Here is a 25439-nt window from a genome sequence, read left to right as displayed (position 1 = left end):
GATGTCTGCTCAATGGCCTCACTTGCACTCTTGATGTTGGTGGCATGACAGATTGTGAGTGATTTCATGGCATGTTTAGCTGGATGTCTGCTCAATGGCCTCACTTGCACTCTTGATGTTGTTGGCATGACAGCTTGTGAGTGATTTCATGGCATGTTTAGCTGGAGGTCTGCTCAATGGCCTCACTTGCACTCTTGATGTTGGTGGCATGACAGAGGGTGAGTGATTTCATGGCATGTTTAGCTGGATGTCTGCTCAATGGCCTCACTTGCACTCTTGATGTTGGTGGCATGACAGGAGGTGAGTGATTTCATGGCATGTTTAGCTGGATGTCTGCTCAGTGCAATACCTTGCACTGTTCATGATGATGGTATGGCAGAATGTATGTGAATTTAATCCAATGTTGGATCTTTCCTGATTCCCTTGGCTTCCATACTTTGGGTTCCACTTGGCTTGTAGCTTGTAAGTGTTTCTACTCTGTTACCCCTGGTATTTGCTACATTTTATGAACTCCCCAAACCACTTTTTATGGCAGAATGTGAGTGGTTGCATGCTGTTTTGCATGCATATACTGATCATGGTTGTGTGGTGGTGCCCTTGGTTTGTCCTCTTCTATGCCAGGAGGTGTGTAATCTATAGCAGCCCCAACTGGCTACATTTCACATCCATGTATACTTTGGTCATATTTGTCACACATGTGCCATTAAAATTCTTAGCTTGTAAGCATTGGCCCAATACCCCTTTTGTCTAAGGCCAACATACAGAGTACCAGTCAACATTTGAAGTCAATTCTGCTGTCCAAATGCCAGCTCTGCCCAAAGATGTCACTTTGTTGGGGAGGTTCCCAAGTCTCCAGTCAATGGCTGAACATGCCATTGGTAAGCGTTTCCCATTGCCTGCACAAGATATACTCACTGCTCTAGGATGCTTGCTTGTTGCTGAGCATTCTTATTTTTTAATGCAGCAAGGGCAACATCTTTGGCAGGAGGTTTTGTCATTGAGTGTGGCAGAATACAACAGGTTCAAAATACAACCTGCCATTTCACATGCTGTCAAGGCAGCTTTTCATGATCATAAAGATGATATGGATGCTTTATGTGATGCTATTATCAAGATCATCACTGAGCATCACATGTGTAAGTGGACATCTTCACTACTTATGGAGTTACCATTCTGAGATGTTTTCAGCAAACATGCTGTTGAAGGCCAATAAAGTTTGAATATGGTCAAAACATTAAGAGTAGCATGTCTAGGTATGGGACTATTTCTTATCATCAATTCATAAGGCATGCTCAATATTCAAAATGCACTGCAAGATACCTGGCATTAGTGTGATGTTGGTGCTTGTCACACATAAACCCATATCTCTGCTGTTTCTTCACTGATTTGAATGTTTGAAGTTTGAAACATTGTGTTTACTTGTATACATTGATGTGATGTAAAAATATGGAATCCAACCAGAGAATGTTGCTGAACCAATGGTAAATACTCCTACATGTAAGTACCCATGGCCAAGGCTATGCTTATGTACAGGTTTCATAAGGTGTACCTTTGTATTTGTTCCAGTCATGCTCATTGCTTGCAACAATGCCTCTACCATCAGGTGCACTCAACCCAATGGCTTTAAACCCTGCTGCAAGATATTCAGGTCATAGTGTTATAGCTTTTGAGGCTGTCATGTGTTTGGAGACCAATTCATCTGAGTCAGTCCAATGCCTAGGAGAGTCTGGACTGGAGTTGGCAACCCTGGTGACCATCACTGCTTAGTAGCTGCAACCCAGCACTCCCAAATTCTGCTTCAAAGTCAGTTGTCATGAGGAGAGTGTAATAAATGCCCTTTTGGATCTGAGGACGAGCACAATTATTCTCCGGTACAAAGACGTGTTGTTTGCATGATGGGACCAATCCAGATGTTATTGTGCAGAGGAATGGGAGCTATATGAAGAGCAATAGACAAGAACACTTGCCTTGTTAGAACAGTAGTAGGTTTGAGTAAATTAAGCTTGAGGGGCTCAGTTGTCATATAGACAATAGAAGGCAATGTGGAATTGCAATGATGTTAGGGGAGAAATCCCCGGGTTTATATACATGAGTAGATACACACGGACCAGTAGTGTAAAAGGAAACTACTACTATGTATAGTATAGAATAGCAGAGAATGTCATGGAATATGATGTATAATATGATGTCATATGTGACATCATTGTGGAGCTGATTGCTAAGACATGTCATGTGATGGACAATGTGTTGATACACATGTTTTGTCTAGATGTGTCTAGACATTGGAACATATAGAATATTTCCAACACTCCCCCTCACTCTAAAATGGGAGTGTAACAAGTCCCATTGACGAGCGATTTGTCTCAAATTTTTGCCATGTCAAAGATTTAGTTAGACCATCTGCTTTCTGTTTGTCAGTTTGAACGTATTCAATACTGAACAAACCATCTTGTACACATTCACGAATGAAGTGCCATTGAATGTTGATATGCTTGGATCGACTGTCGGATACAGGATTCTCAGCTATAAAGCGAGCTCCCATATTATCGCAGTATAATATGGTCTTTTCTGTTTTTAACTTGAGTTCATTAAATAGCATAGATAGCCATTTAATTTGACATGCAGCATCACAGAGTGCCATATACTCTGCTTCTGTGGATGAGAGTGCGATAGTCTTCTGTTTTCTTGATCACCAAGAGATGAGAGAATTGCCAAGGAACATGGTATAACTGGTAGTTGAATGATGAGTGTCTTTATTTGAAGCCCAATCAGAATCCACAAAGCCATAAATCCGAGATTCAAGACCAGAATAATATAAGGCCAGTTTTGGTGTAGATGCAATATAGTGAACTATATGCAGGGCCTTGTTGTGATGATCCTCAGTAGGATTTGCCATATATTGTGACATGCAAATGACAGCAAATGCAATGTCTGGTCTAGTGCCAAGTGCCATATAGAGTAAAGACCCTATAATAGACTGGTATTGGCTTTGGAGTGATGATGTGGCTTGGTAGTCTGATGGTGCTTTTTCCGGTTGATATCCTGAAGGTAATGGAGTGCGAACATTTCAAGCATTCTCCATATTAAACCTTTTGATGACCTTTTTGACGTATGGTATTTGATCCAAGTAAAGTTCTTTCTTGGATCAATTCCAGTGAATTTGTATACAGGATTCCCATTTCTTCATAAATTCTAGTTTCTTGGCTTTGAGAAGACAAATGTCCGAACCAATGAATAGACCATCATCGACATAGACAAGAAAGATGACGATGCCAGCTTTGGATGAATGGATATAGATCCCAGCATCCACTTTGGAACATATATAGCCCATTTTAAGTAAAGATTGATGAAGGGCTTTATTCCATGAAAGTGCTGCTTGCTTTAAGCCATATAAGGCTCGAAGCAGCCAATAGACCTTGTGTTCTTGACCCGAAATTTTGAAACCTTCTGGTTGCTCCATATAGATTTCTTCATCAAGATTTCCATAAAGGAAAGCAGTTTTAACATCCAGGGCTTCCATGTCCCAATTTCTTTGGGCAGCAAACGCAAGTATGATTCATACAGTTTCGAATCGAGCCACTGGAGAGAAGGTATCTTCAAAATTGGTGCCGAATTCTTGTGTGAAGCCTTTTGCCACAAGATGAGCTTTGTAACGACCATCACTTTTAATTGCAAATACCCATTGACACTTAACAGGTATCTGATTCTTTGGAGGATCCACTAAAGTCCAAACTTGTCTTTCCTCAATAGACTTTAATTTGTCTTTCATAGTGTTGAACCATTTCTTTTGAAGATCGGGAGATAGTTTTAGCACATCTTTAAATTGTTCCAGTGATTCTTTTACCCATGCAGCAAGTGCAAACTCAAAAGGATGCATTTCTGCTTGTTGATCAGGCATTCCTTTTGGAGAATCAGGAGTATCCAGAATAGGAGTAAGTGGTGATCCAGGTGATGGAGGTGTAGTTCCTTGTGGATGTTCAGTCCACTGACAAGGAACTTCAGGAGGAACAAGTGCAGGTGGTAACCTTGGAGAAGGAGGTCTTCTTTCCTCTGCATATCTCCTTATATCTTCTCTGGAATTGTGAGCATGCTGCTCAGCATTATGAATCCACTGTTGTGCTTGATCCTGATTTTGTTGTATATCTCATTCAATCTGGACTGGAGGTCTATCTCCATATATGTTTCCAGGATGAGAGACTGGTATAAAATGACATTTTGGACGAGGTTCTCTGTCATCGGCAGGAGGTTGAGCTCTGCAAACATTTCATGAGTCACCTTGAATAAATTCAGGTTGATGAGGATGCCGTATATGACGAGGGTCGACTGATGGTACAGCAGCAGGTGCTCTTCTTGGTTGTTGAGGAGCTCTATGCTGGTCCACAGCTCTCTGCTGTGGGTATGGATTTTGTGGTTGTGGAGGAGTAGGTGGACATTTAGTGGTTGCTGGTGATGAGGTGGTGGTTAGATCTGATCAGGATCTGGAAGTGAATGTAGGCTTTCAGAATCGGATGAAGAGTCCTGGTCGTCTTTGGAACTGGGGTCAAAGGTCTCGGTCTTTTTGGTATCTGAGCAAAAAGGAAAAGAGTCTTCTACGAATTTTGCAGTGTGGGAAATTATGATCTTTTGACCATGTAGAAATTGGTAACCTTTTGTATTAGGCTTGTAGCCTAGGAAAACCATTTCAACCGCATGTGGTTCCAATTTATCTTTTCTCTGTTCTTTTGGAACCCATACAAAGGCTTTGCAGCCAAAGGTGTGGAAATAGGAAATGTCAGGCACTTTTCCTAAGAAAAGTTCAACAGGAGTTTTAAAGAGAATCCTCTTGAGAGGAGTTCTGTTGTACACATGAAGTGCACAGTCAAAGGCAAAGTTCCAGAATCATTTTGGAACACAAGCTTGATGTCGAATGGTCCCAGCTTTTTCGGAAATAGTCTGATTAAAGCGTTCTGCACAACCATTTTGCTGTGGTTGGTCGGCAATAGATAAATGATGGGTAACTCCACACAAAGAAAGGAGCGCTTTAAAAGTTGAACCCATAAATTCTCCCCCTCGATCCGAATGGAGTGCAAGTAAATGATGCCCAGTAGTATTTTGCATGGACACCATCCAGTTGGCAAAAGCAGTATAAGTATTGGATTTAGCATGAAGGTAGAGACAGAAACTGTAAGATGAATAATCATCCAAGAGGGTTAAAATATATTTGGACTGGAAATAAGATTCAACAGGTAATTCAAGAAGGTCAGCATGGACCAACTCGAGAGGTTTCATTGCGCGTTTCCAAGAAGGTTTGAAGGATTTGGAAGATAATTTGTCTTGTGTGCAACCTTTACAAGGAGTAGGCTCCCCCTGTAGTTGTATGTTAGGCCCTAATCTGTGAATGTGTCTGAGAACAGCTTGAGCTGGATGACACATGTGATTATGCCATAAAGACTCTTGAGAAATCCTTATCAGAGGGCAAAGGACCCCATAGGCAGTGGTAGGTGGAAGTGGTACACCCACAAACCAATGAAGAGGTGAAGTCGGTGAAGCTATTTTGGCTTCAAGGACAGTCCGGCCATCTGGTGCTCGGATTATCTCACTATTGAGTGTCGCTGTGCTCTTATACCTGTTTGTTAAGAGCACATTTCTTGAGCATAGTTGCTTTGAAAACAAAGGACTGTAAACAACATTATGTAGTGGCAGGTTACTGCCATTTTCCAGGTGAATAACCACTGTTCCTTCACTGAGTATTTGAACTCTACTTAACCCAGCAGTTGATGCATGAGAAGGAGTTTGAAATTCTCAAAAAGTGAGGAAATCAGTTTTAAATGGAGTCACATGATGTGATGCTCCACTATCCAACATCCAAATCGACTCACCCTTTGGTAGGTTTTTAATATTGACATGTATACCCAAAGGATAACAGTCATAAGAATTGAAGGCATGTCCATCGAATGCAGAAGGGAGATATCCCAACACAGATTCGTTTGGATCATACTCGATGTCCAGATTATGCTTTATACGAAAAGGTTTACATACAGGTTTTTCTGGCACAGATTCGTGAAATTGTGATAAGGACATAGGATGGTTTTTCTTTTTCTGGTTTTTTACCAGTATGGATTTTCAGAGAGATCCTCTGTTGTCACAATCATGTCCTCGAAGTCAAGGGGCAGACTGACTAGAATTCCGTATTGTCAGCAAAGCCATACCACCATTGTCCTTTGCATTCCGATCCTCCACCATGTTCTCACCAACCAAAATGGTATCTCCTACTCGTACTGTGGGTGCGCAGGAATTACTCGGACATGTCCTGTCTGGCTGAGTAATGGAAAGGGAAATCATCCTCTGATAAGAGTCCGAGTTCATCCATTCCCAGGGTTCCCGAAGGGATGAGTCTACTTGCTGGCAAGTGAGGGCTGTGCGGCAACAAATTGAACATGTACATGGGGAATTAGATCTAGGAAGTTTTACACAAATCTTGACTGACTCAACTCGATCCAGTTGATAATTGGAAATTTCATCGATATACCAGGATGCGAGTTGACCAGTGGTAGCATCAACAGGATTATTCAGAGTATTGGCTACTTCTTCCATAGCCATGGTAATATCTGCCCATGTGAGTTCTGGATCATATACCTCAGTGTCAGTAATGACATGTTGTCCGAGGTATGTGTTAAGGTTGGAAGAATAAACTCATTCAACTGGAGTAGAATCTGGGAGAGAATATTCTGGAGAATTATCACGGTTTTGGATATCAATTGCAGTGATATCAAATTCTTCAGCAGCATTCTCGAATTGCTCCTGGTCAGGGTAAACATCCCACGACCTAGAACTAGGATCATAAGAACCCTCAGGGAGTTCTTTGATATCAGCCGAATTAATAGCTTCGGCTCCTTTAACTTCGAGATTATTGGTGCGGGCCTTGCCCTTGCCATGATGACAGTTTTGGCCTTGACCACGAGAACCAGAACCTTTCTGCTGCTGTGGGGAAGGAGGTTGATATCCCCCATGTCCATGACTGCATCCTCCATGACCTCTACCTCGGCCACCATGGCCTCAGTAAAATCCAGAACTAGATCCACCAACATGATCTTGAGTATTATGACCACCCCTGCAGATGTTGCAAAGTGGTGGTTTATTCATGTGTGCCAGAAGGGAATTTGATTCTTGTTTTATATGGGTTTGCGAGGAAGACCCAGCCTTTTCAGTTTGTGGAAGCATAGACTTGCCCAATTTGTTGGCCCAGACTTCTTTCATGCGAGGAATAACAGTATCAGGGGCGAGTTGATCGGCAGGAATGGATGATAGAATATTGATGGGTGCTTGTTCCCAGGCTTGGGACATAGCATGAACCAGGATGAGAGCTTTCATTTTATCATTCAGGGTAATACCCTGAGCAGTAATGGCTGTGAGGAGCATAGTAATGTCGCAAATTTCCTAGATCCATGACAAGTCATTAGCATACCTTAATAGGAGCGGATTTCCCACACCGCCTTTTAATGACTTGTAACGCCACCCACTTTCCATGAACATGTGGTTGAAATCACGTGTCATCTCATGATTATGACTTTGATGACTCATTATTTTACATAATCATGGTATTATATTGCTGCAGCCTAATAAGTACTTATAATGACATGACAATGGCAAAGAACCCATAGTAATACCAGGAACCCATCACAATGTATACTAACCATTATTATTTATTAATATTTTGACAATCCGTTGTTATTTCATTTTGCCTTGGTACAGTCATGACAATGGTTAAAGTTCCATTTCAGAAATCACTACTTATCGATGTATAGACAAGTGGTGGTAATAATTGGAGAGTTCTACCTAATAATGCCAGTGGTGCACATGGATATGCAAAGCAGACAATGAGTGACTAAGAACGGCAAGGGGAGGAAGGGACAGCAGCTAAACGTAAGTATGGGAGTCATTGTGATGATGACACAAGGAGGAAAGTAAATGCATGCGCTGTGGACAACCATCAGATCACTAATAGCTTATACAGCGTAATTGAAACACTTACGAGATTAGTGAACCAATGAGGGTGGCAAGATGGGACGACAGGATGAGGAAGATAGAATAAGTGTTACACAAGAGGCATTCATAGCATCGAGCAATAGGATGGAGCTGGCATCGACAGGCAACACTGATGTCATGAGTTGTCTGGAACCTTAAAAAAAGTTAATGTCAGAAGTAATAGTGTCATGAACGAAAACATACCTCGACCCTTGAACCCACTCCCCAGGCAACAGACAACGACAAACAGGCACGACATAGGTGGATAACAGCAACAACACTGTATGACAATGCAATGAACCATGTGGGAGACAACAAGGCATGAGAAGAGCGGTGAGTCACTTATAATATAGCTAGCGGAGTTTGAATGACTTAGAAGAAATCAGATGATCAGCGACTGATGTACGATTTGCAGCGAATGAACATATTACAAGTATATCTACATAGCCTTAAAACATGGACTGCATCTAATGTAATGGGATGCAAGCCAAATCAAAGACCAGTAGATCATTGGAAACTCGGCACATAAGTGACAATTGCAATGTGATGATTCAAACCTTCATCTTCTTCGGTTTCGAGGACCTTGTAGCAGCAACATGGTGACCATGGCGGGTAGGTTCCAGAGCTGGTTCAGTAGCATGAATATCAGTCAGTAAAACCCTCAGGAACCACCTTGGGAATGGCTGCAATTCGCCTTTTGAGCAGCTGAGCTGCACCAGCAACTCATGACTGGAATTGCTTGTCGGGATCAAGATGTTTCAGCCTCAGCTGCACCAGACACATTCATCTGACCAACAGCAATGGTCACCTGCTGACACCTCAACACCACTGTTCGAAATCAGCTGCCCAATTGAGATAGAAGGGGACGATCGACGAGAAGCACCAGAAATAGTTTGAGCAGCGAGATCAGGCTTGTGCAGCAGTGATGCTAGCTGGACGAGAGTGAGGGGGATTGAAATGAGTGACCTGAGCCAGTAATAGGTGATGGAGCGTGAGAGACCGATGACAGATTGGAGTCATGTAGACCTGAATCACGGCTGCCAGGGGCATTGGGGTCATACAGTGTGGAAACAGGGTGGGGTGTGACTGTCAGTGGGGTCAATGTTGTCGAGTTCATCTAAAAATTCATCTTCCCAAGTACACGGCTGCTCCACATTAGCAAATACCTCGGATTTGACATTCGCCAATTGAGAACCCTTCCCGAAGACTTCCTGGTTGAAGAAATTCATCACGCTGACAGCCCAAGGAGATGCTTTGAAAAGCTTCTCGAGGTAGAAATCATATTCTGATCGGTAGTTGACCTGTGTTTCTGCACCGGTAGCACTTAATTCAGGATCATGCAACAATAGGAATCAAACCTTGGTATGATATTGATGTCAGCGTGTACTAGCAGTGACCATGGACACTCTCACCAAGATGCAGGCACCAGCAATCAGGCCCTCAGTGACGCTCAGCACGCCCATCTTCTGTCCCCTGGCTGGGGGCCATCCATGTTTGTTTTCTGCGAGGATCGATTTTCCGAACATCAGGACACGGATAACCTATGGGCTGAAATCAATTTTCGAGTAAGAGCAGCATTGAACTGCACATGCCTACCTTAACTAGGATGGGACTCTTCAAGAAGCCTCCAGTAACCATCTGCTTAGGATCTGCAAAAAGGATGGGTGCAAAACGGGTGTACTCTCTGACTCCATCCTTCTTCAAGAGCTCCAGGCATGCCTTGTTGTCCTTCTTACAAGCGGGCTTTCCAGTAAAGAGATCCGGTGAAATGTTATATGGAGCGAATAACGTGCCAGCACAGTCCTTGATGACTTTGAGGACATTGGATCTCTCCTGACTGTGTGCTTGTATGAACTTCAAACAAATTAATACATTAGTGGTCACCAAGGTTGGAATTACACGTACCATGGAGCCAAATTGCTTGTAGGTTACCATTGACTCATGTAAATCTGCAGGAATCATCTCATAAAGCTCAGTCAGAGCGCCCTTGAGCTTCCCATCCTGTGATTTCCACCATGCTGGATCGTGTCGATCAGTATTGGGATTTGGAGCTGCTGGGAAAAGGCTTTGAATAATGAAAAAATGGTACAGTAGGAGGTATTTCTTTGCTTCTTGCTCAATACGAGTCGTGAGGCTGTTTGGCTTGCTAGAAGCGTTCCTGGACCGCTTGGAACGCTGGCTATTGGCTTCGAAGAGAGCCTTCCTTGTCTGGTGCAGTTCCTTGCGGCATTCGGTGTATGCTCGCTGCACAACACTGAGAGCCTAGCATCGTGTCAGTACTAATGCCTAGTGACTCATCATGAACAAGAATGTATATGTACCGCTTGCAGCTCAGCAATGTCAGCTTGAGGTCCAGGAACATGGGTAAGTCGCCTGTGCTGTTCGGCGTCACTGTCCAGGTCTTCCAAGTCAGCATTGTCCATCCCTTCATCAAGGTTGAAGTCTTCGGGACCTCCATCCTTGGCATCAGAGTTGAAGGCGTCATAAGCAGTGCTGGGTGTCATATCAGTGAAGGAAATGGATGTCAAGGACCAGAGGAAATGGTAAGGCCACACACGGATGGTTGCGAACCTTTGCAAGCCTCCCTTTATTCTCCTTATTAAGGGCCACAGACATCGCGAATCCCAATGGAGGGTGACACCTGTCAGTTGGGTGCTCTTAGATGAATATGGAAAATTTGAATAGTACAACAAAAAGCAATATGTACATAGTAGTAGCCTCAGGGAATCCACATGGCAGACCATCAGTGGGTTGGATGTCAGTGGTTGCAAATAACCAGCTATTGAGCCGGTCTGAGGACATAATCAAGCACGATTTGACAATGCCATCAGCAGTAGGCGACTACAGTATGAAATTTGCTCACCTTAGTCCATTTTGATATGTAATTGAACATGCGTTCCGGGGATCGATGTTGATGCAGTACAAATCGCAAGTGTAATATGCGACAACGCAAGGAATCGTGGCATTGTCACGTGTCAATCGACATGACTTGAATACCTTTTGGGAGCTTTTTTCTTGCTTTCTTTCTGGTTATAATATTACACCCGTTTTATTAAATTTGTTTGTGTAATGTTACAGATGCAGCGCCATATGAGAGACCAAAGGACAATGATAAGGAGTGTTGTAGCGGTACTTTTCATAGTCTAGTGTAGACAATTCGATGCCGGTGTCGCATGAACCCAGCCACAGATTATGCGAGAAAAACTAGTGGAATTGAAAGCGGAATGCTTCAGTGCTGTAAGTGGTTTGAGATGGGTTGGGATAGGAATGATGGGGAACTGCAAACTCACCAGGAGAAGTATGAATCCTTCCAATGGGCAGCAGCAGCCACATGATGAACAGCTGCAGAACCCTGCGTCATCTCTGCTTTATACTGGAAATAATACCACACATACTCCCAAGAAGCAGGTACTCACTGCGAGGATATGACTTCATGCATGAGTGGAGGGCTAAGCAGGTTCCCCTTGGCGAACGAAGATCGAATGGTCTCGCACATTTAGCATGTTGGAAATGGTTTAGGTTGTACCACTTACTCTGGCATGTGGATGGTCTTAGTGGGAGATACAGCGGCAACGGCTTGTGCTACCTTCACAGACATCCACGCCATGCTACTCGACATGATGGAATGGGAAGACGGTGTGTGAAAAAGCATGTATAGTGGGTCGAACCATGGGCAGGACGGAATGTTGCAAAGAGGGACCAGTCGAGTACACAAAGACTTCGTCTTGCTCATAACGTGTATTGTGAGTTTTGTATACGTGCATGCAAACATGAAAAAAAGCGAGACCAGATGCTGCGTTCTGTACAAAGATCTGACGTTGTCAAGGAAAAAAGTCAGCGAGTAAGTGTGTGATGAATTGGATACAAGGTGAAAGGGTATGCTCAGCTTCCCAACACTTGTCTGACTTGAATGCATTCCATCACGACCTTGACTGGCCAGTGATGCATCTGTTGTATCCATGGGTGCAAAGCATCGCCAATGCTCGTTCTGTTTGCTGACGCCTTATCGTATGCCTATAAACTTTTGTCAGTAGCGTATGCACCTTGAGTATCTTCAACGCTCTTGCATCTTCATGGTCTCCATTTGTCCAGTACCTGTTTCAATTAGTAGCTTCTGTTCTCGCATTGTATGAAATTCACCTTGTGCCTCATTCACCAATTCCCCTTGCTGACGGTCGACTGTTGGTCTCTTGTGAGCATGACCTTTGATTCCCCCTCCACTCTCAGCAACGTCAACTCGAAATCTCCTCTTCCACACTCAGCGACTTCAAGTCTACCCCTTCCCTGCCCCACCCATGTCCCCTGATGCATTCAAAATTCCCAACGGCGCTTCAACTCCCATTGACGCGCCCAAGACCACTGAAGTGGCTACAGACGTGTTCAGCGACTTGTATAGCTTGGTGGTATGTCTTCCGTTCCACTTGTGTACTAGTCCGTCGATATTGACTCGCCACTAGAATTTTTCTCCCAACAGTTCGCCCCCCAAATGGGCCGCTCCTGCTGCAGTCGCTATGCCTTCCACCATAGACCCCGCTTTACTCTCCCTCGACACTTATCCCCCTCCTGATATCCCAGCCAACGATGTTCCCGTCACTGAAACGACTGGGCGTGACGTGGACGTCGACTTCCACTCGATTCTGACTTTCCACAACACCCTACAAGCTGTTGTCCATGCACTGGACCGTTTCCTTGCTGAACAAGTTGTGTCCGAGAAGGTCCTTGGAAAATGGAAGAGGGGGGACTAGGGAAGTGAAGAGGAACTGAATCGTGGTTTCTTTGCCTTCAAGGCTTCAACAGACTTGTAGACCTACATACATCCCTTTGCTCTGTAGTTTCAACACTTCATTGGTCAGAGCGTATCTCTGTCGTTGTACATAAAAGGAACGAGATTGTTGTCTGCTCTGGCAGCCTGCTGTCCAGCATCCAGTAGATTGAGTTTCGTGTGGTGGGCATAACAAGTAGTGAAACAGACCGCATGATATCCCCCAATGTCCCTGCATCAGTGCACCTACTACTTACCGCTTTGCTCCACAGCAGGGGGGAAAAGAGTTGGGTATGTGTCTGATGTGATCTGTTCCAGAGTGGTTGCTAACAGTATTAATCGTGACTTACTATTTCTCAATGTCGGCTTCAATCTGTTGCCCAAGTACCTTTCATCTGCTACTGAGCGTGTTGCAAGTCTTCAGATTCCTTGCTAGGATGGTTGATGGCTTGCAAAGGACAAGACGGTGATGGGTCAGAATAGACATCTGCAATGCGCTCAAAATTCTCTGGTTGGAAGGCCACTAGAGACGGTAAGTAACCTACATCACCTGTGTCCATAGGAACATATCACTATCAAGCTGCTCAACAACAAAAAATTCGTCATCATGTTTGGTGTCAGGTGCTAGAACGGCCCCTCGGATGATTGAGCACAACAGTATGAAGATGGACACAGCCTGTGGAACCGGCTTGACACATTTGAGCCTGAGATCACGATCAATAGTGCGGGCCGGTCCGATCCTTGTCGTGAAGAGTTGCGCCAAGATAAATTCCATGTTTCCTATGTCTGGAATGACACAGGAAAACATGCAGATGAGACGAACGAAGGTGGTTTCTGTCTCAGTGTATTGAATAAGTGCACAGTCGTAGCGGTGTGAGTCAAAGTGTGGTTCAGTGGTGAAAACCAACCAAAACCAACACAAAAGACAATGAAAGCGAGTGGTGGTGTGCCTATGCGGTACCTAGATGGTAGAACCTGTTCTTTGGGAGGGTTTTTGTGAGCTACAACACTCAAAGATGAGTGCTGAGGGTTGGGGGTGCTCCTGACGAAGAGGGAGCAAGAACGTGATAGAAAGCGATAGGGTAGACTGCTGTCAGCCTACAGAAGGATGGATAGTGACTTAATTTGATTTCCTAAGCTGTACTGAGCTCAGGGAGGGCTTGGAGCGAAGTATATGGATGATAGATGATGATAAGTGAAGTAGATGATAGCTAGACCCTTAATAAAGTCTCAACTATCGAAGCTGATGAATGATTTACTGAGAGATGATAAATTGTGAGCAAGAGGGGTTCTCTGATGTCTTTTTTTTTTTGCTACCTAAGTACAGTGACTTATATACAGTACAGGGGCATTGCCTATGGAAAACAAGGTGCAAACACTTGGTAAGTGATTGGTAACTGATGAGTAAGGAATGTAAGCGATGGGTAATCGTCTTGGAAAGCATTGGTAAGCATTGGTAAGGATAAGTAAGCCAAAAGGCGAAGAATCAGGAAGCAAAGTCAAAAGATTGGTAAGTATTGGCAATAGGTGAGTCAAAGACAGTCAGAATGTCAAAGTATGAGTCAAGCAATGTCAGGAACCAAGAAAGCGCACTGGAATCACATTAGGGGGAGGCTGTGCATGTCACATCTTGAAGAGATTGCTTCTAGGCCAAAGTGGGATGACAGAGAGGCAGCACTGATCTGATGGCGATATAGTACATCCAAAAGTGGACAGGGTGAGTCAGATGTCAACAGGGGTCAAGCTTTGGGGGTCTGTGGGGTGACAGGAGCATAGGGGATTGCAACTTTCCCCCCCAAACCATCCTCTCAGTGAAGCAAATAAAAACTTCATGAATGAGGCTCTGTTGGAAGAGAGGATGAAGGGGGAGTGTCTTCTGCTGTATCTTGCAACAAGGAGGCAAGATGTGCATCATACTCATCATGGATGCAATCAGGGAGAGTGGAGAACAGTAGATTATACTGTAGCTGTTGCAATTTTGGAAGAATGACGGACGAGACCGGTATGAAGATGTTGCAGGGGGCAGGGAGGAAGGATCCATATGCTTCTTGGACTGGAGAGACTGAAATGACCACATAAGACCTTTCCAAGCAAATGACAGACCTGAGGCGACCAAAGAACGTCCTCCTGGAGGTCATACTGACAAAAAGAACACACTGTCCAAGCTGGATGGGCTGAGAGGGGGCAGATGAGGGTGGGATGTACCAGGACACTTCAGGACGGAAGCTGGTAGGAACTCCTGGTAGATATATGTAGCCATGGTCCCTAGCAAAGGGGACAAGCAAAATGACTGATGTGGAGGCAGCCATATCAGAAGAATTAGCAAAATGAGCCTCTTTTGGAGGGAGTGCTGTAGAAACGTGTGGAGTGCACAAATCCTTTCCAATCTTGGAAGGTAGGATCGCGTGGCTGAGCACTACAAGCGAGTGTGGGAATGGTTTCAGTGTCTGCAGAATTGGTGGAGATGTGTTGAAAACCAGAATGCTGTACACGGGCGCTTAAGAATTTTATTGGCGCTTAACCTGCCTCCTCCTTTTTCTTTGGCATTGACAACCTGTTCTTGTGCAAGAGGGATGACTGCCAACATTGCTGGCTGTCCTTCTTTGCATGAGGGCTATGGTCTTCACCTCCATTCATCAGCTACATCCATGTCCACCTCACCAAACACCTTTGGTGTGTGACAGCGGGGCACACCAAAAAATGACGGGTTGCAGTGGAGACAATCTGTGCACTGGTTCCAGGTGACAGTCGACTCGTAGTTGACCAGCAGATAACAGTATTCTTTAACCTTAGCACAAGCACAGTTTCAACTAGATGAATGTATAATGAGAGTGTAGATATGTACCGTGAAGTCAGCAGGGAGGGAGATCCATGACTTGACTTGATATCCATATGCCAGAAGGGCGTCATTAAGGAACTCGCAGAACCTTTGACGGAACCGATGGAACGCCATATCTGGCTGACCATTTTCCTCTAAGTCTTTCAGGGTTTGGGTCGCGACAACGTGTGCACCAAGCTTAATATGATCAAGTGAGGTATGCTCACTGACCACATCAGCTTCTGGATCTGATTCCCCAGAGACAGATTTCTTGAGGTGATCAACACGCAATCTGAGAAGCTTCGTAGCAAGAACTTGGTGATCTACCCACAAGACCTAACATGCATTTTAAAGTGACTGTGAGTAGGAATGTTGGCACACACGGTTGTCATACCTGAGCAGGAACATCTCTACCATTCGAATGGTGTTCATATGCGTCTCGGATTGGCTTATGCATACTTTTGTTGGGCCAAGTGCTATAGTTGCACATGGCACCCTTTAGGCGGATATCTCAAATGACGTGCTTCCAAAGGTGGACTTTCGGGAAATTCCAGTCAGTTCGCAGACCATCAATGTTGGACTTCATGACACATTTGGTGTAGTCCTGAAAATGACACATTACAACAAATTGGCATGAGCACAAAGTGTATAACTACCTTCAGTGTCTGATCAAATGTCAATATCTCGTCATTGATCATGTTAATCATATGTTCGGTCTGGACATCTAAGCCGACAAGGCTATCAAGCTGTAGGTAGCTTCAGATGACTCGGAGGAGCTGGTACCCTTCAGGGGTTACACTCTTCTTCAAAACATTGATCACTGCATAGAAGATTTGCTAGGGAACAGTTCATTGACAGCCATCCGGTATTGGACACACACACCTTGGAGATATCGGCCAGCTTGTTACCATCTGAAAAAGTGACGTGAATAACTTGGTTGAAGTGTGCGAGGTTTTGCCAGCGAGGAAAACTTGCAACACTGTTGTTGTCAAAGGTGAGAAGTGACAACATTCACAGCAATTGTTTGTCAAACAGTGACTCACTACTTCTTGACGTCGGCTTCGATCTGTCACCTGAGCGCCTTTACAATCACCTTTAGGTCCCCAAAGACGTGCTTGCCCCAAAAACCATGCCCATAATGCAGTCAGTCAAAGCTGCAGGCGAGGTGGAGATCAGAGAACCCAATCATCCAGAACACATTCTGCATCCCATTAAATATTAGTTCATTGACAGGTGATTTGTTGGTGGAAACTTACTTCGATCGGTCATAAACCTAACCACTTTAGCAATTCATCGCCTTCGACTCGATTTGTTGCATGAACACATAACGCATCGATGCCCTGGGCATGTGTACAAGGTTCAAAAGTCCTGGAGAGGTCATGGAGTAGCTCTGACGGTACAAGACATACAGGGCAAGGGCGTTTGCCACCGTGACCACGAGTGAGTGCCATCATGCATCTATAGTAGGCCATTGAGTTAGTATTGCCAGTTTGAGCAAGAAGAAGAAAGTATATTACATCTCTTCAAAATTGGCAGACAGTATCATAAGACTTGGAAAGAGCCAATGGGTAATGTTGTCATGCGAAGATGTATGTGCATACCCAGTCTTCGAGTACTGCTCAATCTCCAGAAGTAACTTTTTGAAAGATTTGTGCCAAACGACACACTTGAGGGTTGTGTAGCCTAGCTTTCCCTCTTCTTTGGCATCTTCGGGGACCTGAAATGTTCTTAGTCTATATGAATATCTAAACAGTGGATGTCATTCACTATAGGCAGCCAGCCGACAACAGTACCCCTGCCAACAACATTGCTATTCTGAATCTCAACTGGTAAGTTTGCACAGCGCACAACGACAGGGTAACTCTTGGCAGTGCCGAAAGACGATAGGTTGGACTTGCCAGCATAAAGGATCAGGCCAAATGGCACGGCGTTCTTGATATCTGGTAGGCTCGACTAGCACAAATACAACATGTTATGTACAGGTAATGAATGACGTATCGACCAGGCACATACTTGAATATCCCACCAATAATCTCCGGTCCAGGGCTCGTCATAAAAACATTCATACTCAATGCCGTTGTGCCTGTAGAGTCGCTGTGCATCCCAAGTGAAGTGCGGACTGAGGAATGGATTTTCTAAGATATCGAGTGCCCACTCCCACAGTGGGCGAATATGCGCTTCGAACGTACATTCTTCCTTTTTGTATGGTACCTTAACTTCGACCCTGGAGAACTATTTAGAGAGGTAGGACGGATGGCAATGAATGGACATTTGAAAATCTTACTGGAGTGAGTTCCATTGCAGCTGCATCACACGCTTTGCGAAGTTTGGCATCATTCTTGAGCGTGACTTGGATGGCTCCCTGTGTGACATGAGCAATGAGATCCAGCAGGGCATTGACCTGTTGCTGGTTGAGCAGTGAAGCGAGTGCGATTTCCGCAAACTCGAAGTCACCCAACGTACGAAATGGGGACCAAGGTGTCTTGTCAACCAGGGATGCAGATTTCTCACTGCGAACATGGAACTCTTCATAAGACTGATAAATCGGTGGTCGATTGCTTCTCGGATGAAATTGGATCTTGAATTCAGGAAGTTTTGCCACATTAGAACTTGTGGAAGTTGGCATCGACATGTCTGAGGGAATTATGAGCACTGCAAGAATGCACACCAAAGTGAATATGTACCTGAGGTGTGGAGCATGTCACTTGTCTCATTGTAATCTTGTCCCATAGTCACCTCGACTGCAGCCGCAGCTTATCTGAGACTAGGGCCACAACATAAATGAAAGTCAGACTCACCGGGTTCATTGATGAAAAAATATCCTGTATCCGTACGGTGAGCTTCGGGCACTCGAGACTGTGATTTGAGTACCGATGCTCTCGCAGCTCGATGGTGGGCAGCTGAGTTAATAATTGAAGCCAGAAACCATTAGATTGAGTCTGCCTGCGCTATGCACCAATTCACATACCTCATTGTTTCTCTTCGTACTGACATTCAAAAGCTACATGCTCCCTCTCATCTTCTTTGTGCTTCCTGCAACTCGCCTCATGCTGCTTGAAACCGGTTTTCTGAAAATTCCTGTTGCAGTGTGGGCATTGATGGAAAACAGCATGATTCCGTTCAGCATTTTGATGGGTTGAAGCCAAACGGGTGGTATGGGAGGGAGCCATGAGAGAAGATGTCTCGTAGCTGACTGATAGTTGTCAGACATGCTGCATACGCTGTGTTCGGCTGATGTAAGACAAATGTCACGCCATAATATCAGTCATTATCAGATCATTATCACTCAGTAACTCGGGTAACTCCTGTCCAATGAAACTTCTTCCCTTGGCACTGCCCCCAAGCCATTGACATATCATTACCAGGCCATTTTAATGACCCTAATAAGGAAACTCACAAGCATTGTCAGCTGGCAGCATTATCAGGCACCTCGAAAATTTGTGACAAATCTCCGAAATCTTGGTCATTATGTCATCCTTTGGTTTAATTTGAATGCAAATAAGGCGTTGAAACTCCATAAATGTAGTCATTGCAGATGGAGCGCCATAGGCAGCTTGTAAAGCAAGCCATTTCACATTTGAAGTAGCAAGCCTGTCAATTGACATTGCAATCATTGGATCACAATATAGAGTCAAGATCCCTTGAGGACAAACATCAGAGACATTCCATGCATCAATAGCAGCTTGAGGTGCTGCTGGGAGTGCAACAGTGCCATCAATGATTCCCATGATACTGAGAGTTTGCATGTAAGCCTTCATTAAAACTGACCAAGAGGCATAATTGACTCCATTAAGTTTCGGAATCTGCTTTGAAAGACCTTCAGACATCTTTAGAAGTCCATTAGAAGGTGTTCATAAAGAAAAGAGTGAGTCGGATGAGTTTGAATGGATGGAGGATTTAATGTGTAAAGTCTGATTTGTTTTGGTCTGCGAGCAGATGCTCTAGCAGATTGAGATGGGTGGCAATAGCGAAGTTTGGGAATATGAGGACGAGGATTTCGCCAGACTTTTTTGATGCTTGTACCTCTCTCAGCAAATCGTCTTGTAGGGATGCGAGAGTTATTGCGCTCTAGACTTTCAAAGTCTAGTGGAGGGAAATAGTGGTATCCAAGGAATGACCACTTGCAGTTATGCAAAGGTTTGCCTCCAGAAGTGAATCCAAGATATGGATCAGTGCAGGAGTATGGTACATTGACAGCATCAGAGTGGCGAAAATGAAGGTCTTTTACAAGTACTTCTAGAGTATTGTAAGACTCGTCAATGATACAACTGTCAGTTCCCAAATGGTATCACCCTCCTGATATGTACGGTACATCCATCATACTTGGAAGAGGATAGACTCTGGCATATGGCTCGAGCTGCACGAGCTTGACTAAGAGCCGTAGACCATATTCCGCAAGGTCAGGGTTCCATGAGATAATCGAATGTATCTTTCTCCATGGCATGTTCTTTCTCCATGGCATGTTCGAGATCATTATTAATCTCTGTTGTGCTGGGCCAGTAAGCGAAGTCAGTGTGAGTGGTGTTTGAAGACCAGAAAAGATGCCTGTTAGCAGGCATATATCGCAGCTCACTTCCCACATCAGTAGACTCCTTGAATCGTCATATAAACCCAGGCAGGTTGCTATCAAAACGGTCTCCTCCTCGTCAGTGCTCCCAGAACCACCTTGGGACACACTGGATGTCAGTGCTTCCATCAGCCCAAACTCCTCTGAAATTCCACTCCAAATGTTGGTTCCAAACTCATAAAGGAGGGATGAGGCCGTTAAAGCAGGCTTCATAGAGTAGATGGGCATTGAAGCAGATGTAGACAAAAGTGTCATGCATGACAGTGAACACTGGAACAGTGAGGAGGGAAGGATCTTCATAGGTAACACTAGGAAGGTCGCAACTGTTGAAGTTAGTGATGGCATGAGGAGTTGAAATATGGGTTAATTTAGGAAAGAAATTGCTTAAGTAGCCATGGAAGGCTAGATGAAGGCCAGGATAAAAATATGGAGATTCGAAACTGGGAAAGTGGGGCATCACCTGCCACACTGTTTCCACAGTGTCAAGCGGAACGAGGTACATTGCAGGATTCAGCTTTTTGAAGTACACCATTGATGATGGGACTGCCTCTCTCCAAGACAAACAGTCGCATACATATAACATCTCAACAAATTCTATAATCTCTTTTACCACATACTTTCTCCACTTCACCTCATGCATTCCATCACAATGCTCAGCAGTGAGCAATTTGGTTTTCTTGGCAACAACAAGAGACATGCTTGAAGAAGTAAAGACCATAGATTAGTTCCTGTAATGACAGTGAAGAACACAAATGAATTAAAGGAGATCGAACTCAGTGTTATCACCAGGAGTGACAGCGAGAACAAGCTTGGGATTGAGCAATTTGTTCAGAGCAACCACTTCCTCTGGAAGAGGAGTCAGTGCACAATGTGGAGGAGGTGCATCAGCAGCCTCAACAGCATCATAGGGAGGTATGGGATCTAGGTCAGCATCAAAGTCGATGTCAGGAAGATGGAAATGTAGATAATGTGGAGGTGGAGTTGGAGGTCGACGAATGAGCATCTGAATCAGAGCTCTGTGAACAACTAAGTCTTGTAACAATAGTTGTCGCTGTTGCCACCATGTGGAGAGACCTAGAAAAGAAAGCCAAAATGCGGTAGAGTGAATAAAAAGCTCCCACAAGTAAATCAGATCATAGCCACCATAGTGAAGTAAAAGAACCGCCTGATTAAGACCAGCGGCCAGTGACACAGCAAAGATAACTACTACCATCCCTAGCGCATCTAGGCCTACGATATCCATAGTGATATGCCTGTTGGCAGTGATCGCTCTATGCAGATATGTAAATAGCACACTTGCCTAGAAGGTGGGGCTCATAACCTATTGTGCAGAGGAACAGGAGCTATATGAAGAGCAATAGACAAGAACACTTGCCTTGTTAGAACAGTAGTAGGTTTGAGTAAATTAAGCTTGAGGGGCTCAGTTGTCATATAGACAATAGAAGGCAATGTGGAATTGCAATGATGTTAGGGGAGAAATCCCCAGGTTTATATACATGAGTAGATACACATGGACCAGTAGCATAAAAGGAAACTACTACTATGTATAGTATAGAATAGCAGAGAATGTCATGGAATATGACATATAATATGATGTCATACATGACATCATTGTGGAGCTGATTGCTAAGACATGTCATGTGATGGACAACATGTTGATACACATGTTTTGTCTAGATGTGTCTAGACGTTGGAACATATAGAATATTTCCAACAGACATAGCTCCGTCCAAATACGGGTACAAAAAAACGGTTGAGTTGACGGAGACAGACTTACCGATCTGATGTCGTATGCCGTCGTCAATGCCAATGCTTCCTCGAGATGATCAAGATGCGTAAACGAAAAGGGGCCACTTGGAAACATCGCTTCTAAGTAGCTTCGGATGAGAGCGTGTAAGCAGGGAAAGCTGAGCTGTGATGAGGAGGTCACGCGAAGGATCGAAGCGACATGATTGGAGACTTCAATGATAGAGGGCTGTGAGGAGGAAGGGGGGGGTTCAATCGTCAATATAACACCTGATATCGAGCCATGGTTATTGCAATGTAGACACTGAAATACGCTCACGTATCATGCTATAGATGTTCCAGTAATGACACGAATTCTTCCACCCGGACGCCAAGTCCAGGTGGGACTGTCACCTGTGATATTCACGAGTTATCAGACTCGACTGACTCCCCTTCATCTGTACCTGGGCCTTTGAGCATGCGGCCAAAGTATGTCAAGTGTCGAGCGAGCAGGCTCAAATGTAGTTTGAATAGAACTGTGTCTTCCTCCGGGTCACGATTGCTGAGTGTCCAATGGATAGTGACAATGACGGACCTGTCGTCAAACCAGCACGTGGCGTGCCAGTCACCCCGGATTGCTATTCCATTAGATAATGGCATACCCCTCGACGTCCAAGATGGTCAGATAACGATGTGAACCGACAAAGCCAGATCAGTTTATGATTATGCAAGGGAAGTCCGTACTATGTAGCAGAATGCCAGCCAATGATCAATACAGTACTTTGCTGAGTCTCTGCAGGGAATTCAACAGTACATCCCCCTGCTTGACCACTTTCTCATACTGTGCCATCTTGATCGACGGTCTTGTCGTCTCCACGATCCCATGCACATTATCGATCGTGCAATGCAACCGCCCATTTGCAATGAACCGCAAGAGTTCCCTATGCCAGTCCTGTTGGAAATATTCCTAATAGTTCCGATGTCTAGATTGATCCAGACTTACACGTGTATCAACACGTTGTTCATCACATGACTTTTCTTAGCAATCAGCTCCACAATGATGTCACAATGACATCATAATATATGTCATATTCCATGACCTTCTGCACTATTTCTTACTATACTGAGTAGTAGTTTCCTTTTACGCTACTGGTCTGTGCATACCTACTCATGTATATAAACTCAGGGATTTCTTCCTCAATCCCCATCAAATTCTACATTTGTTCTTTCACTTGTCAACTCGACAACTGAGCCCCTCATCAAAACCTCAACGTTTATCAAACGCTACTACCATTCTGAATAAAGGCAAGTGTTCTTGCCATTGCTCTTCGTCCTTTCCGTTCCTCTGCACAATAGGTTATGAGCCCCGCCTATAACTAGGTGGTAAACTATTTGCGGTATTTGCATAGAGCGTTCACTGCCGACGGGCATAACACTATGGATATCGTAGGCCTAGATGCGCTAGGAATGGTAGTAGTAGTCTTCGCTGTGTTGCTTGTTACCGGCCTTAATCAGGCAGTACTTTTACTTCATTATGGTGGCCTGGATCCGATTAACCTCCACGAGCTCTTTATATGCTCTGTGGCTTTTTGGTTTACTCTATTAGGTCTTTCCGCTTGGTGGCGAAGGCGACAGAACTTGCTTCAAGAGCAGATTCTTCGCAGAGCGCTGTTGCAGCAACTCGTTCTTCGTCCGCCAACTCCACCTCCTCATTACCTTCATTTTCACCTTCCCGATATCGACTTCGACGCAGACTTAGATCCTGTTCCACCCTATGATGTGGCAGAAGCGCTTAACCCGCCTTCTCCACGTCAGGCTCCTACTCCTCTTCCTGAGGAGGTTGTGGCTGTCAACGAGTTGGTTAATCCAAATATCGTTCTCACTGTCGAAGACATCGCTGAGTTCGATTTACTCTAAAACTTGTTTGCTTTGTCGAACAACAGGAACTAATTATTCTAAAAAGATGTCCCTCGTCGTTGCAAAGAAACTTGAACTCGCTATCACTGAACAGCGAGATGGGATGTATGAAGTAAAATGGCGGAAGTATGCAGTAAAGGAAATTATAGAGTATACTGAGATGTTGTATGTATGGGATTGCGCCAGCTGGAGAGAAGCTGTTCCGTCGTCGATGGCTTTCTTCAAGAAGCCAAATCCTGCGACATATCTCATCCCAATTGACACCGTGGAAACAGCGTGGCAACAAATGCCCCACTTTCCCGGGTTCGAATCACCCTTTTTCTATCCTGGCCTTCATTTAGCCTATCACGGCTATCTTACCGACTTCTTCCCAAAATTGTCTCATACCTTGTCGCCTCATGCTATCGCTAACTTTAATGGTTGCGATCTTCCCAGTGCTTACTATGAAGATCCTTCCCTCGACACTGTTCCCGCATTCACCATTACCCACGACACGTTTGTCTATATCTACTATAACGTCCACCCACTCTACGATCCCTGCTTCAACGGCATCATCCCTCCTCTCCGCCTTTGGAACCAGCATCTTGAGTTCCATTTCCGAGGAACTTGGGTTGACGGATCGACCGACATCGCCTGTGTCCCAGGGTGGTTCAGGGAACGAAGACGCAGAGGAGACGGGTTTGATAGTGACCTATTTAGGTCTGTACGACGGTATAGGGATGAAGCAGATGTGGGAAGTACCTTGCGATATAACTCTGCTAACCGGCATCTTTCGTGGGGTCTCGACCCCATTAACGCAGAGTTCGCTTACTGGCCAGGAACAGAAGAGGTTCTACGTGATCTCGAACGTGTCATGGACGACACTACTTTTGACTATCTCGCAGCTCCCCGACCTCGCAGAATTCGCACCACAGCTCTTAGCAGAGCTCGTGAGGCTCGAGCCATACATCAAAAATTATCCTCTTCCAAACTCGCTGGATGCACCGTATGCATCAGGCGGCCGAAACCATTCGGCAACTAATACGTGTACATTGTATGAATCATATAACGTCTTTGAAATTCTTGTTAAAGATAAACATTTTCGTCATTCTTATGCTTTAAATGTACCATATTCTTGCGCTGATCCCTATTTGGGATTTCGATTGGATGGGATTCCATTGCATGATTGCAATTGGAGCTTTATGTCTTATCATTATTTCCCTCTGCTAGACTTTTTAAGTCTAGAGTGCAATAATTCTCACATCTCTTCTTGGAGATTCGCTGAGAAAGGTACCAAAGCACCGGAAACAAAAATGGAGAAGAGACGTAGTCCTCGTCCTTATTACAAGAATCAATGTACACGAAAACGCTGACCATCTCAAGCTGCTAGAGCATCCGCTCGCAGACCAAAAAGGAATCGGATTCATGAATTAAATCCTCCATCCACTTCCATTCATCCGACTCACTCATTCTTATACGAACACCTGCTTATGGACTTTTGACATTAGATGTCCGAAGGTCTTTCTAAGCAGATCCCCAAGCTTAACGGCTTGAACTATGCATCCTGGTCGGTTCTTATGAAGGCTTACATGCAAACTCTCGGTATTATGGGAATCATTGATGGCACAATCGCTTTACCTGGAGCAGCTGCCGGACAAGCAGCCATT

General features: G+C 44.5%; 4 protein-coding genes across 4 annotated transcripts; 1 reads left to right on the top strand and 3 right to left on the bottom strand.

Moving 5' to 3' along the window:
- Window positions 1-9059: 9059 nt before the first annotated feature.
- F5J12DRAFT_785139 (uncharacterized protein) lies at window positions 9060-10620 on the bottom strand (the record flags this gene model as incomplete). The annotated part of the gene is made up of 6 exons (XM_051743184.1): window positions 9060-9305; window positions 9417-9545; window positions 9601-9858; window positions 9910-10266; window positions 10326-10497; window positions 10562-10620. 6 exons carry the CDS (start codon window positions 10618-10620, stop codon window positions 9060-9062), a joined length of 1221 nt encoding a protein of 406 aa, XP_051597034.1.
- Window positions 10621-12299: 1679 nt separating this feature from the next.
- F5J12DRAFT_785138 (uncharacterized protein) lies at window positions 12300-12749 on the top strand (the record flags this gene model as incomplete). The annotated part of the gene is made up of 2 exons (XM_051743183.1): window positions 12300-12407; window positions 12462-12749. The coding sequence occupies 2 exons, from the start codon at window positions 12300-12302 to the stop codon at window positions 12747-12749; spliced, it is 396 nt and encodes a 131-aa protein (XP_051597033.1).
- Window positions 12750-15572: 2823 nt separating this feature from the next.
- F5J12DRAFT_785137 (uncharacterized protein) lies at window positions 15573-18216 on the bottom strand (the record flags this gene model as incomplete). Its single annotated transcript, XM_051743182.1, has 13 exons — window positions 15573-15782; window positions 15816-15920; window positions 15979-16080; window positions 16105-16188; window positions 16241-16322; window positions 16368-16420; window positions 16467-16563; window positions 16841-16857; window positions 16994-17042; window positions 17186-17301; window positions 17352-17537; window positions 17598-17816; window positions 17869-18216. The coding sequence occupies 13 exons, from the start codon at window positions 18214-18216 to the stop codon at window positions 15573-15575; spliced, it is 1668 nt and encodes a 555-aa protein (XP_051597032.1).
- Window positions 18217-22645: 4429 nt separating this feature from the next.
- F5J12DRAFT_725199 (uncharacterized protein) lies at window positions 22646-22816 on the bottom strand (the record flags this gene model as incomplete). The annotated part of the gene is made up of 1 exon (XM_051741609.1): window positions 22646-22816. A coding segment is annotated over one exon (171 nt), but the record flags the coding sequence as incomplete, so codon positions are not given.
- Between the last annotated feature and the right edge of the window lie 2623 nt (window positions 22817-25439).

This window comes from Pisolithus orientalis (genome assembly GCF_024613125.1).
Source record: "Pisolithus orientalis strain OTSU chromosome Unknown F5J12scaffold_33, whole genome shotgun sequence".
In the NCBI taxonomy this organism is placed as follows: domain Eukaryota; kingdom Fungi; phylum Basidiomycota; class Agaricomycetes; order Boletales; family Pisolithaceae; genus Pisolithus; species Pisolithus orientalis.
Note: the sequence above shows the minus strand (reverse complement) of the source record. Positions and strands in the feature narration are given on the sequence as shown.